The sequence below is a fragment of the Cnephaeus nilssonii genome, assembly GCF_951640355.1.
Source record: "Cnephaeus nilssonii genome assembly, chromosome: 17".
In the NCBI taxonomy this organism is placed as follows: Eukaryota; Metazoa; Chordata; class Mammalia; order Chiroptera; family Vespertilionidae; genus Cnephaeus; species Cnephaeus nilssonii.
Window position 1 is genome coordinate 12,639,953 of NC_137088.1, and position 12,170 is coordinate 12,652,122.

A 12,170-nucleotide genomic window follows, 5' to 3' on the forward strand; every position below is an offset into this window, starting at 1 on the left:
CTAAGCAACTCTTCTAGGTTAAAACAGACTAAAAGGACTTGACAACAGAATGAAATTTGTGATCCTAGATTGTATCCTGGACCATGAGAAAATAGCTATAATTGATGAAGTCTGAATATGGGTTATGAATTAGATAATAGTATTGCATCAATGTTTATATTTTCCCGATTTTGGTAAGTGCTCATTGCAGTTATGTAGGAGAATATCCTTGTTCTTGGAAACACATTCCAAGGTTTATAGGGACAAAGGGACGTCTTATGTACAACTTACTCTCAAATGGTCCCGGAAAGAATTACAGGTATCGATACACATACATACACATTCCATACATTTGTCTCTCTATATAGATACCGATAACATATCTATACATATCTCTATCTATCTATCTAGAAAGAAGAATGATAAAGCAAATGGGGCCAAATGAAAACATGCTGATGAATCTGGATAAAGGGTTTTATGGGAGTTCCTTACTTAGTCTTACACTTTTTCTTTGAAATTATATAAAAATAAGAAACGTCAAAAAAATAAAATGATCTACATACTCCTAAAAACAACACAACTATAACAATGACAACGGTGTGTGTGTGTGTGTGTGTGTGCGTGTGTGTGTGTGTAATCCCTGTGTCATGAAGAGCCAACCTGTGAAGGAAATTCATGGTGCCGATCAGTGTATGTGAAGATTGATGCCGTTGTAGTGAAATACACGGAATATGGATCATTCGAGTCCAAGTGCTCAAGAGCCCTGCATCCCAGAGCAGGTCTGAGCCTCACCTCCGGCCACCTCCAGGTCAACGGGAGAGGCTGTGTGGAGAAGACTGGAGTCTTAGTCCTTCTGGCCTGATCTGTGAGGAGGCTTCAGGCGGGCCGTGAAGGGGACCCAGGAATGCGGAGGTGGGATTAAGGTCCGAGGGCTGCTCTCTTGGGCACTCAGGGAGAGCTCCTGTTCCTCCGCCTTTCATCCTTTAGGAAGAGCATGTAAGCTGCTCCCACATGGTCCTCCGCCCTGCTTCATGGAGCCCTTGTTGACAGCGCAGTCAATAGGGAAATCTGTGCTGAAGGAAGGCGTGGTGCCCGAGCAGAAGCTGAGACAGGTGGCTCCTTGTGGTCCCTCAGGAGTGAGTGTCCGTGAGGTCTGGTCCAGCATGCCACCCGGCACGGTACTGTCTCCAAAGGTTGCCTTTCCCCAAAGGTTGCCTTTCCCCAATGCTGCTGCTCCCTGTGTTGGTTAGCTCTGTGCGTGCCAACTCCAAAAACGGCAGGCGGCTTCCTTATAAAGAGCCCAGAAGGAAAACAGAGCCCGTGGAACATTTAGACAGCTTCCTCCTCTGTTCCTTTTTTGAAATAAAGTTCTTCATGAATGTAGACTTTTCTCATTTTCCTTCCAGTACTTTGTCTCACCGAGAGTGAATTTCCAGTCCTGCGGTGATCTCACTTAAACTAATAAGTGGAGTTATTTTTAACCAACGGGATGTGGATGAAATAAGCTGCCTCCACTCGGGTTCTCTGGCTCTGCTTCTCTTGGCACTTGGTCTGGGGTCAACGTGTGGGGTCTGGAGTGCACCCACAGGGTTCCACTCTGAGTGTGCTTCTGTCCACCACCTCCCAAGCCAGGCTGGCTGGCTGCTCTTCCCTACCGCCCCACCTCACCCACCCCACCTTCTTAGCACCATGTTCTACCGCCCTTGCATATTTACCTATTGCCTGTACTTCCCTTAAAAACAGAAGTGGAATCATTCGCTTCTTTATGTCATCAAGAAGAGAACTGGATGCTCATCTTGAGAGCGATGAGGAAATTTTGAGAGTAACCAATTCTCAGGTCTCCCTGGAGGAGGCCCCAGTCCTCAGGATTGGCTTTGGGGAAAATTATTTGGCTGCAATCAAGTGACTGAAATCAACCGCAATGCTTTGAACACCTGATAGAACGTATTTAGTTCAGGGTCTCCCAAGGGCGTGTGGAAGGTTCTGAGCTCATTACCATTGACCTGACCTTGGCAATTTATTTGCCGAGGGTGGTGTCAAGTCCAGTACTCAGACTTGTGGGTTATTCAGTGGAAGGATAGATGGATAGATGGATGGATGGATGGATGGATGGATGGATGGATGGATGGATGGATGGATGTATGAATGTATGAATGGATGGATGGATAGATGGATGGATGGATAGATAGATAGATGGATAGATAGATAGATAGATAGACAGACAGACAGACAGACAGACAGACAGACAGACAGACAGACGGATATAGAGGTCTCATTCCCGATAGATAGATAGATAGATAGATAGATAGATAGATAGACAGACAGACAGCTGGATATAGAGGTCTCATTCCCACCCTCAAGGAGTTGACAGTACAAGTAAGAGTTGAATATGTTTCCTGACACAAAGGAGGAGGGTAATTAGCAGATTTCCTGAGTCAATGGCATCTGAGGTGGAATTTGAAGATTTTGTTCCTGGAAATAATTATTAGGGAAGGGAGGAGAGGACATGGCAGGGAGGGAGAACAATGGTCTGGGGAGACTAGCTCTGGGACAGCCACAGTACTCGTGTTTCAGGAGGCTGACTTGGATTCAGAACATCCCCAGTGGCTTGAGTAGCTGCTGGGCATGCCCGAGGTGGATTCAGAGGTAGCCTAAGTCATCCCCATCTCAGTGAGCAGTGAGGCCCACCCCCCTCTGCCGCCTACACCTCAGGCCGGACAGGATCAGGTCTTCCTTCCCCAAAACCTAGGCTGGACCAGTCCTGACACTCAAACAGCCCATTCCTAGGAACACAGGGTGTCTGAGCAGCCAGAGAAATTGTGCCAAGGGGTCCGTGTTCTGATGGATCTGACCAGCCATTTTATTTTGCCCTTCTTCCCTCAATTCCTGTTCAGCCAACGTGTGCTTGGCTGCATTTGGTTTGAGGGAACTGGGCATTCAGTTGTCATCATTGCTTGAAGAATGATTCAAAAGACCAGCAGTCTTCAACTTACTTGGGAAATGGAACTCATATTTACTTACGTCCCTGTTAAGTTCCAGGCATGTTATTGGGCACTGGGCAAGGCATAAGCTCATTTAATTCTGCTCACAACCTAATGAGATGGGTTTCATTAGCTCCACTTTATATATATCTATATCTATATCTATATCTATATCTATATCTATAGATATATAGATATATAGATATAAAATATATTTTATTGATTTTTACAGAGAGGAAGGGAGAGGGATAGAAAGTTAGAAATATCGATGAGAGAGAAACATCGATCAGCTGCCTCCTGCACACCCCCTACTGGGTAAGTGCCCGCAACCAAGGTACATGCCCTTGACCAGAATCGAACCCAGGACCCTTGAGTCCGCAGGCTGACGCTCTATCCACTGAGCCAAACCAGCTAGGGCTCCACTTTATATTTTAATGTATTTCCTAATTATAAACAGGAGCATGCGGCCATTGTTATAGCAAGTATAAAGAAAGAGGAAATCACTCATAATCAGTCAAGATGTAGAACATTTCCTTCACCCCAGATGGTTCCCGGGACCGCTTTTCCACAACTGCTCTCCTCTCCCCGTGCCAGCAGAGCCAGAGGCGATTTCTGTTCTGCCCGCCGTCACCATATATTAACTTCGCCTGTTTTTTGAGGGTGTGATAGTTATCTAGAGCATTCGTCCTCCAATACTATTCACATCACCTGGGAACTTATTATAAATGCAAATTCTTAGGCCCTAACCTTGGCCTATTGACTCAAACTCAAAAACACAGCAGAGTGCCCGGCCTTGGTGGCTCAGTGGTGGAGCATAGACCTATGAACCAGGAGGTCACGGTTCAATTCCCACTGAGGGCACATGCCCCAGTTGTGGGCTCAATCCCCAGTAGGGGACGTGCAGGAGGCAGCCGATCAATGACTCTCATCATTGATGTTTCTCTCTCTCTCTCCCTCTCCCTTCCTCTCTGAAATCAATAAACCATATATATATATATATATATTTAAACACACAGCAGAATGTGTGTTACACGTCCTTCTGAACTCAATAAACCATATATATATTTTGGGAAGCGAGAGTGAGTTTGAGAACAAATAACATTGGGTGGAATGGGGAAGACAATGCTGGTGCGTGCTGGGTGGAGTAAGGTGGAGCTGGGCGGGTGGTCACAAAAGTCGGCTTCTTCAAATAGCGTAGGGAAGGAGGAGCTTTGTGTTGGAATTTCTCCTTCCTTGGTGTGTGGAATGATCATGGGGGTGGCGGGCTCCTCTCGAGACCTTCAAAAATCGTGGTGGAAGTCTTAAACGTTCTCAAAATGAAAGCATCAACTTTTGTATGCGTTCTAAACTCTGTGGGAACTGGCTCTCAGAAGATCTGAATGGCAAGCAAGTGTCCCCACTTAACTGGAAAATGAGGCAGTCTACGAATCAGGGAAGGAACAAGGAGTCCAAGGGAAAGGAGCCGATAACTCCTCCCACCACCTCCTACTGACTCCGAAGGCACACCCCTGCCGACACCCCCTTCTGCAGGCAAACTTCAGGTCTCTTTCAAGGATGACTTACCAGGAGAAGGAGGAGGCGGCCTCAGGTGGCGGACGCAGAGCCCTGGACTGAGCCGGATGCCGCCAAGCCCTCGGACTGCTGCTGCCTCTGCAGCCCGGCCATGACCCCGCCGTCACCCCGGATGGCTCCCTGTGTGCGCGCCAGGCAATCCCGGAGGCCATTCTGCACCGGGAGAAGGAGATGCCGGCAGACGAAGGCCTGCAGAAGCGGCGGGCGCCCGGCGGGAGGAGCACCAAGAGCTGCAGCGCAGGACCAGGCGCGGGGCTTCCTGGCGAAGGAGGCGGCCATGCTGAGCGGGGCCCTCCGCGCCTTCGCGCCCCAGACTTCCTTGGGGACCGGCCCAGATGCTGCCCAGCCCGGGCCCAGCTTCTGGATCCCGTCGCTGACCCCCGAGGACAAGCCACTGAGCGGGAGGAGCCGGGGCGCACCGAGGGAAGCCTCTGCGCACGTCCGACCCGACGCCTGCGCGTTTCCCACTCGGAGAGGCTCCGTGGGCCACGCGGGCTCACCTCGCGCCGGGAACGCCACGTGGGCGCCTGACCGGGCGTCCGGGCGGCCCCGCCCTGCGCCGCGCTGCGGGCCTCTGGGGCATGGTCACCTTGAGGGCGCGGAGAGGTTGATGCGGGAGGGCACGGTGGACCCTGCGAGCGGGGACCAGCTCAGAGACCCCGCGACATAATGCAGCTGCAGGCAGGGAAGGCACGGCCTGTGATGCAGGCCTCAGAGCGTGGAAGACCAAATAAAGGACTTGGAAGCACAAAAAATAAAAATGGAAAATGAGTCATTGTTCATTAATACTATTTGTTTGAAAGACAAGAGCTTTGCTCAGCCGGCGTAGTTCAGTGGTCAAGCATGGACCTATGAACCAGAAGGTCATGGTTCCATTCCGGATCAGGGCACATGCCTGAGTTGTGGGCTCCATCCCCAGTAGGAGGCAGCCAATCCATGATTCTCTCTCATCGTTGAAGTTTCTTTCTCTCCCTCTCCCTACCTCTCTGAAATCTATCTATCTATCTATCTATCTATCTATCTATCTATCTATCTATTAAAATGAGAGATAAGATCTCTTATAAGATCTCATTCCTGCCCTGACTGGTTTGGCTCAGTGGATAGAGCGTCAGCCTGCGGACTGAAGGGTCCCAGGTTCGATTCTGGTCAAGGGCATGTGCCCTGGTTGTGGGCACATCCCCAGTGGGGGGTGTGCGGGAGGCAGCTGATTGATGTTTCTCTCTCTCTCTCTCTTATCGATGTTTCTAACTCTCTCCCTCTCCCTTCCTCTCTGTAGAAAAATCAATAAAATATATTTTTAAAAAAATCTCATTCCTTGAAAGGGAATGTAATAGAGATTGCTCTTTCCGTTGAAACCCAGCTCTTGAGACTCCCCAAACTCCAGTCACTATCTGTGGAATACCTGACCATAGCGGTGAAAAGGGCCCAAATGCCAGTTTTCCTAAAGAGGAGAATAGGCGCCGGTATCGAGTCAGCTGTTTTCCATAGCTCCCTCGTGAGGTTAAAGGTGGGAAGGTTCCTGAAAGGAACCAATTCAAGTTGCACCTGGCCTTGGGTGGCGGTTTTGGCACTCGGGTGGTTGGGCTAAGGCATGGAATTGGTATCTTGGAGCGTCTGAAGTCCCACCACCGAAGAAGCAGCGTGTTTCCTGTCTCCGGCATTTGTGGGAAATCCAGAAACATAGGGGGTGTGTGGCCAGACTCAGGAGCATTGCTGTGGTTTTTCTGAGCCAGAATCTAGCCCCTGCCGTCCTGGAAATGACATCTGAGGGAGAAGGTCCCGGGAGCCTGCGAAGGTGCAGATTTGGCCAGTTCTCCTTGACTCTGTTACCCTGCGCCTGGCTTTTCCTTCCAAAGAGTTGGTGGAGGATGGAAGTACGTACTAGTCCTTTGAGAGTGAGTGTTTGATGAAGAGCCTACTGTTTCCTAAGCTGGATCTGATACGAGGAGAAAAGACTGGGACGTCCAACGTGAGCTGGAGGTGGCCGAGGATGTTGGAGAGAGAGACAGAGCCTTTTGCCCCGGAGACACCAGCTGGCCTTTGGCTCAAACTTATTTGACTGAGGCTCTTGACCTTGGTCCACTCTTCTCAGAATGCCCTGCATCTCTGCTCAGTGGGGTGCCCCCGGCTTTGTGGCACGGTTCAGGTGGCTGCCTGTTCCTCCTGGCCACGTGGAGGGGATAAATAGCTGATCTCCTGGGCGACAGTCAAGAAGGCAGTTTTGGTTAAAACACAACGTTCTGTGCTGACTTCCTAAAGCACAACCACGCCCTTCTTCATTCAAAGTCTCTCCAGTTAAAGGACATGCAGAGCAATGGCTCTCTGAGAAAATGCCACCCGAACCACAAGCTGTGAGTCCAATCAGGTGGCTTGAAGCACGAGTCCCGTTTTCTATTTTCATCCTTTCTTAGCATATCTTCCTTCAAGCAATATGCTGCTTAGGTAACTCGACTGCATAAGGACTTCCTTCCCAACAGATAAAAACCAGAAGAGGAAATTTGAACTTAATATTATTTCCTTTTTTGAAAAAGGTCTCAGTGCATCACTTTGATGCAGCAATTCCACTTCTAGAAGTTTTTCCTAATGAAACAAGATATGTACAAAACTGCCCATCTGAGCTGCCCACTGTAGCATTGTTTATAACAGTGAAAACTTGGAACCAGCATAAATGTCAGTGTTATGATTAAATAATAGTGTGTGATAATGTAGCCTTTCAAAAGACTGCGGTAGTTTGTAGTTCTAATGTGGAAAGGCCGCTAAAATATTAGAGGGAAAATGACTTTGAGTTTCTGGTCTAGCCTGTAAGGAAAGACATTGAATCAATAATTAATAACCTTCTAAAGCAGAATGAGTTCACTGGTGAATTCTACCAAATATTTAAGGAAGAAATTACACCATTTTTCTACAATCTCTTCCAGAAATTGGAAGCAGAGGGAATACTTCCTAACTCATTCTATGAGGCCAGCATCACCCTAAGCTCAAAGTGAGAGAAAGACATTATAAGAAAACTATAGAGCAATACAAGTTAGCATAGATACAAAAATCTTCAACAAAATATTAGCAATTTGATGCCGAAACCGGTTTGGCTCAGTGGATAGAGCGTCCGCCTGCGGACTGGAAGGTCCCTGGTTCGATTCCGGTCAAGGGCATGTACCTTGGTTGCGGGCACATCCCCGGTGGGGGGTGTGCAGGAGGCAGCTGGTCGATGTTTCTCTCTCATCGACGTTTCTAGCTCTTTATCCCTCTCCCTTCCTCCCTGTAAAAATCAATAAAATATATATTTTTTTAAAAAGAAACGTTTATAAGAGTTTATTTGAGCTAAATTTTTGAGGATATGCCGCAAAGCAAGATCTCAATGGAGTGAGAAAATGCTCAGGAGAATAGCAGCTTATTTTACACATTAGAATCAAAGGAGGAGACATAAAGGGAGTCACGTGAAATTCCTCAGTGGTAGACTAAGAGGGCGGGAGAAAGCCAACCGGGGGAAATCTCTAGAAGTGGATAAAAAGCAGAATGGAGAAACACATACTTCTTTCACATTGGAGGGTTCAGCATGGTTAATCATGAACATTTACAGCGCATAGAGATGGCATGCAGGGAACATGCTAACACGGAGGGGTTCTGTGACCTGGTGGCCTTGTGCTCTGAGGCCTGCGGCTGTGCCTCAAAGGGGCCTAGAAAAGAAAACTAGTTGACATTTCAAAGGTATGTTATCCTCGATGCATAAGAACAATGGACAGGGCTCACTTAAGGTAAAGACTGGCCTTTGCTAAGGAAGCTGTGGGCCTGGGACGTGACCGCTCTCCACGGCCTGCCCAGTTAGGGATTTAGGATCAGAACATCCTGTGTGGTTACTTTTGGTCACCGAGTTTGTAAGGCCTGCCACGTGGGCTCCCCCTGAGCTTGTCAGGTTTACTGCAAAGTCCCTTTTGCATTCACGCCAGTAAAAACCTCACGGGAGAACTAGGGCAGGAAGTTCAAAGGAGGCACGGGCTGTGTCCCCCAGGACTGACTCCGGGGCCGGCTTGAGGGCAGGCATGGGAAGAAGTTCCAGGGCCAGGTGGGGACTCTTCTCCATCTTCAGACCCAAGAGTAAGGCTCCCCCACAGAGTGAGCCCAGATGTAAGCTGGCTATTGGGTGATAATAATGTGTCGGTGTAGGTTCGTCAATTGGAACAAATGTGTCACTCAGTATGCGATGTTGATAGCAGGTGAGGCTGTGCATGTGTAGGGGTAGCGACATAGGAACCATCTGTACTTTCTGTTCAATTTTGCTGGGAACCTAAAAATGCTTTAATAATAGTTTGGGTTTTTTTAAATGTATGTTCTCAGTAACACATATATGATCCCATTTATGTTAAAAACCACACACACACACACACACACAACTATATCTATCTATCCACCTGTGTGTGTGTGTGTGTGTGTGTGTGTGTGTGTGTGTGTGTGTGTATGTGTCTGTGTCTGTATGTATTTGTATATACCAACTGATCCCAGTGTTGCCATCAGGGCTGAGGTTGGAGGACGAGAGAGTACCCTATAGTCTGTAACATTTTAGCTTTTGACAAGGAGAACCTACTCACTTACGTAAATAAGGCCAAAAAGGGGAGCTTGGCCCCAGCCAGTTTGGTTCCATGGATAGAGCGTCGGCCTGCGGACTGAAAGGTCCAGGGTTCAATTCTGGCCAAGGGCACATGCCTGGGTTGTGGGCTCGATCCCCATTGTGGGGCGTGCAGGAGGCAGCCGGTCAATGATTCTCTCTCATCATTGATGTTTCTCTCTCTCTCCCTCTCCCTTCCTCTCTGAAGTCAATAAAAAAAGGGGTGTGTGTGGGGGGGTGCTTGCTGGTCTCTGGTTCCTCCTTTTCAAGGGGACATGACAGGGGAATGTTGCCTGGAACAGTAAAATACATGTATGTATTACTGAGAACATACCTATTTTAAAAGCACAATTATTCATTCAACAAATATTTTCGAGTGCCTCGTCTGTGCCAGGCGTTCTGCCAGGCCCTGGGATGCCAGAATGTAGGGGAACCAGCCCCCCGTGATCCCAGGGAGGGGGAGAGTTGTCTTTTAAGTTTGTTTTCTCCCAAGCTGCACAAGGTCTGCATAGTTTGGGGGACGCTAACGGTGGTTCCTCCTCCGCAGAGAAGCCGTGTGGAGACCCGCCTTCGTTCCCACACACCATCCTGCAGGGACGCACGGGCCTGGAGATGGGGGACGAGCTGCTGTACGTGTGCGCCCCGGGCCACGTCACGGGCCACCGCGAGAGCGCCTTCACCTTGCTGTGTAACAGCTGTGGGGAGTGGTACGGCCTGGTGCAGGCCTGCGGGAAAGGTAAGCGCCCCGGGCCGGGCCGGGCCTCCACCTGCCCTGGCGTGGCGAGCAGAGCACGTTCAGACCTCTCCCCCGAGTTCGGGACCTGGGGGCATGGCCCCGGGGGTGTTCCTGCAGCATCTCCAGCGCAGGGTAGCCACCCCTGAGCTCCTCATCTTCGGTGCTGGGGGTAACAGGGAATAAAGCCCTCTCTTCTCCCATACGGACAGGGTTGACCTTGGGTTGACTTTCTGGCTTATTTTCCCTGGGAACCCGATCAGATGGGAATGCCAGCTGGGCTTCCAAGCAACAACCTTATGGTAAACTGAGGCCTGATGGGAGGACCGGGCCGGGAGGACTGTCATGAACGCAGGAGAGGAGCCCCGGCTGTGGCTTCCCTGAGTGCGGTGGCTCTTGGCACGGGGTGTGACCTTGTGGGGACCCTGACAAGAGCTACTGGCTCTGTGGGGCCCGGGGTTTGGAAACCAGGTGAGTCCGCAGCCATGCGTGCAGGGCCTGTTCCCTGGCCCCGGAGCAGTCACAGGGGTGCCGGGGTGGAGCCGGGAGAATCCCTCCAGGACAGCTGTGTGGACTGCCCCCCATGGCAAGAATTGCCTGCCGCTGCCCTTCAGCCTTGGGCTACTACCGGGCCCGTAGGCTGTGGCAGCCATGTGAGTCCACATACTGAGGTAAGACTAAAAAGGCTTCCGATGGGCATTGAACTTCCAACACCTGATCAGCTTGATTTGAATTGGTTATTCACATAATGTAGGGTTTCTTTTTTACATAAAACCTTCTTAATGAATGAGTTGCCAATATTCTCTCCCATGGCTTTTTCCTCTGTTGTGTCTCTTAATGAATATTTTTTTTAAATGTATTTTATTGATTTTTTTACAGAGAGGAAGGGAGAGGGATAGAGAGTTAGGAAACATCGATGAGAGAGAAACATCGATCAGCTGCCTCCTGCACACCCCCTACTGGGGATGTGCCCACAACTAAGGTACATGCCCTTGACCGGAATCGAACCTAGGGCCTTTCAGTCCGCAGACTGACGCTCTATCCACTGAGTCAAACCGGTTAGGGCAATTTTTAAATTATTATTGTCTACTTTGCTACTTCTCATATTTTCTGTGGACCATTACATTTTTTTCCGAGTCATTGGCAGACTGATACTTTAGTAAAATGAAATAATAAAAATGAAATAATATAAAACTAAATTGAACAAAGATATTCAAAATATGAGCTCAATTTTTTGCTTAAATTAAAAGAATAAAACTCGCCTGTCATGTTGTTTTAAAAAGCCTCTAGAAGCTTCCTCTCGGTGTACCTACTTGCCTTGTTGCGTATCGGTAACAAAAGGATACCGACTGGGACAAGTTCTAGAAGCATGAGTTGAGCGATCTTCTAGCACTTTCCTTTGTGGCAGGCAGGAGCTCCTCGTCAGCTCTGATCCTTCACCTGTGTCAGAAAACCAGGCAGCAGGCCCAGCCCGAGTTCCTGTTTGTTGCATCCCCTCAAAGCGCACCCATCCTCACCCCAAGATGGCTCCTGAGCTGGCTTTCTTCTCGTCAGGCACCGAGGCCACACCATCCCTGAGCCACACCTACCAGCCAAATGACATGTTTACTGGCCCAGCAGAGCGAGAACTAAATGCGGGTTTTGTGTGTCTGAAATGGTGTTTATTTTCTCACTGCAAAGCGGAGGTTTTAGAGCTTTCAGCTGCTGGGCAGGAACCTTGGTTTCTACACTTGGCTGAGTATACAGACCGTTACAGTTTTCAATACTCTGTAGGTTTAACAGTTAACGTCTTCGTGTCATTATAAGAAGTGTGTGTGTGTGTGTGTGTGTGTGTGTGTGTGTGTGTGTGTGTGTGACAAGAATATCATCACCAGGTATTTCACTCCACTTTGCATGCATTTTTCCAGGGAACATCACCTTGTTTGATTAGGGAACTGTTTGAAATTGGAGAAAAGTCACCTTGGGAGAGTGGGTCAAACAAGGGCTTTGCAGTTGGACTCACCTGGGTTTGGATGACAACATTCCTGGTACCGGCCGATTGGCTGTTCCTTCATTCACTCACCCCACATCCCTTCGCTGGGCAGAGTCCTCATTGCTGTGTATGCAAAGTTGGGCAAGAGTGCCCCAACCCTAAAGAAAACTCTAGCAACCGGCTGCCTCAAAGGAGACAGAAAAGCAGCAGATGATGAAGTAGAAGGGATGGGGAGGGGTCGCAGAAGGCAACATTTTTTTAAAATATATTTTTATTGATTTTTTTTACAGAGAGAGAGTTAGAAACATCGATGAGAGAGAAACATCAATCAGC

The 12,170-nt window shown here is 48.9% G+C and overlaps 1 protein-coding gene across 1 annotated transcript in view; it reads left to right on the forward strand.

The window, feature by feature from the left end:
* Positions 1 to 12,170, forward strand: part of SUSD5 (sushi domain containing 5) — a gene marked incomplete at its 5' end in the record, with an annotated part of 38,470 nt that overhangs the window by 12,578 nt on the left and 13,722 nt on the right. Inside the window, one exon of the mRNA XM_079795305.1 lies at positions 9,680 to 9,868. Within this exon, the coding sequence (XP_079651431.1) occupies positions 9,680 to 9,868 (189 nt within the window). The remainder of the gene's footprint in view (positions 1 to 9,679; positions 9,869 to 12,170) is intronic.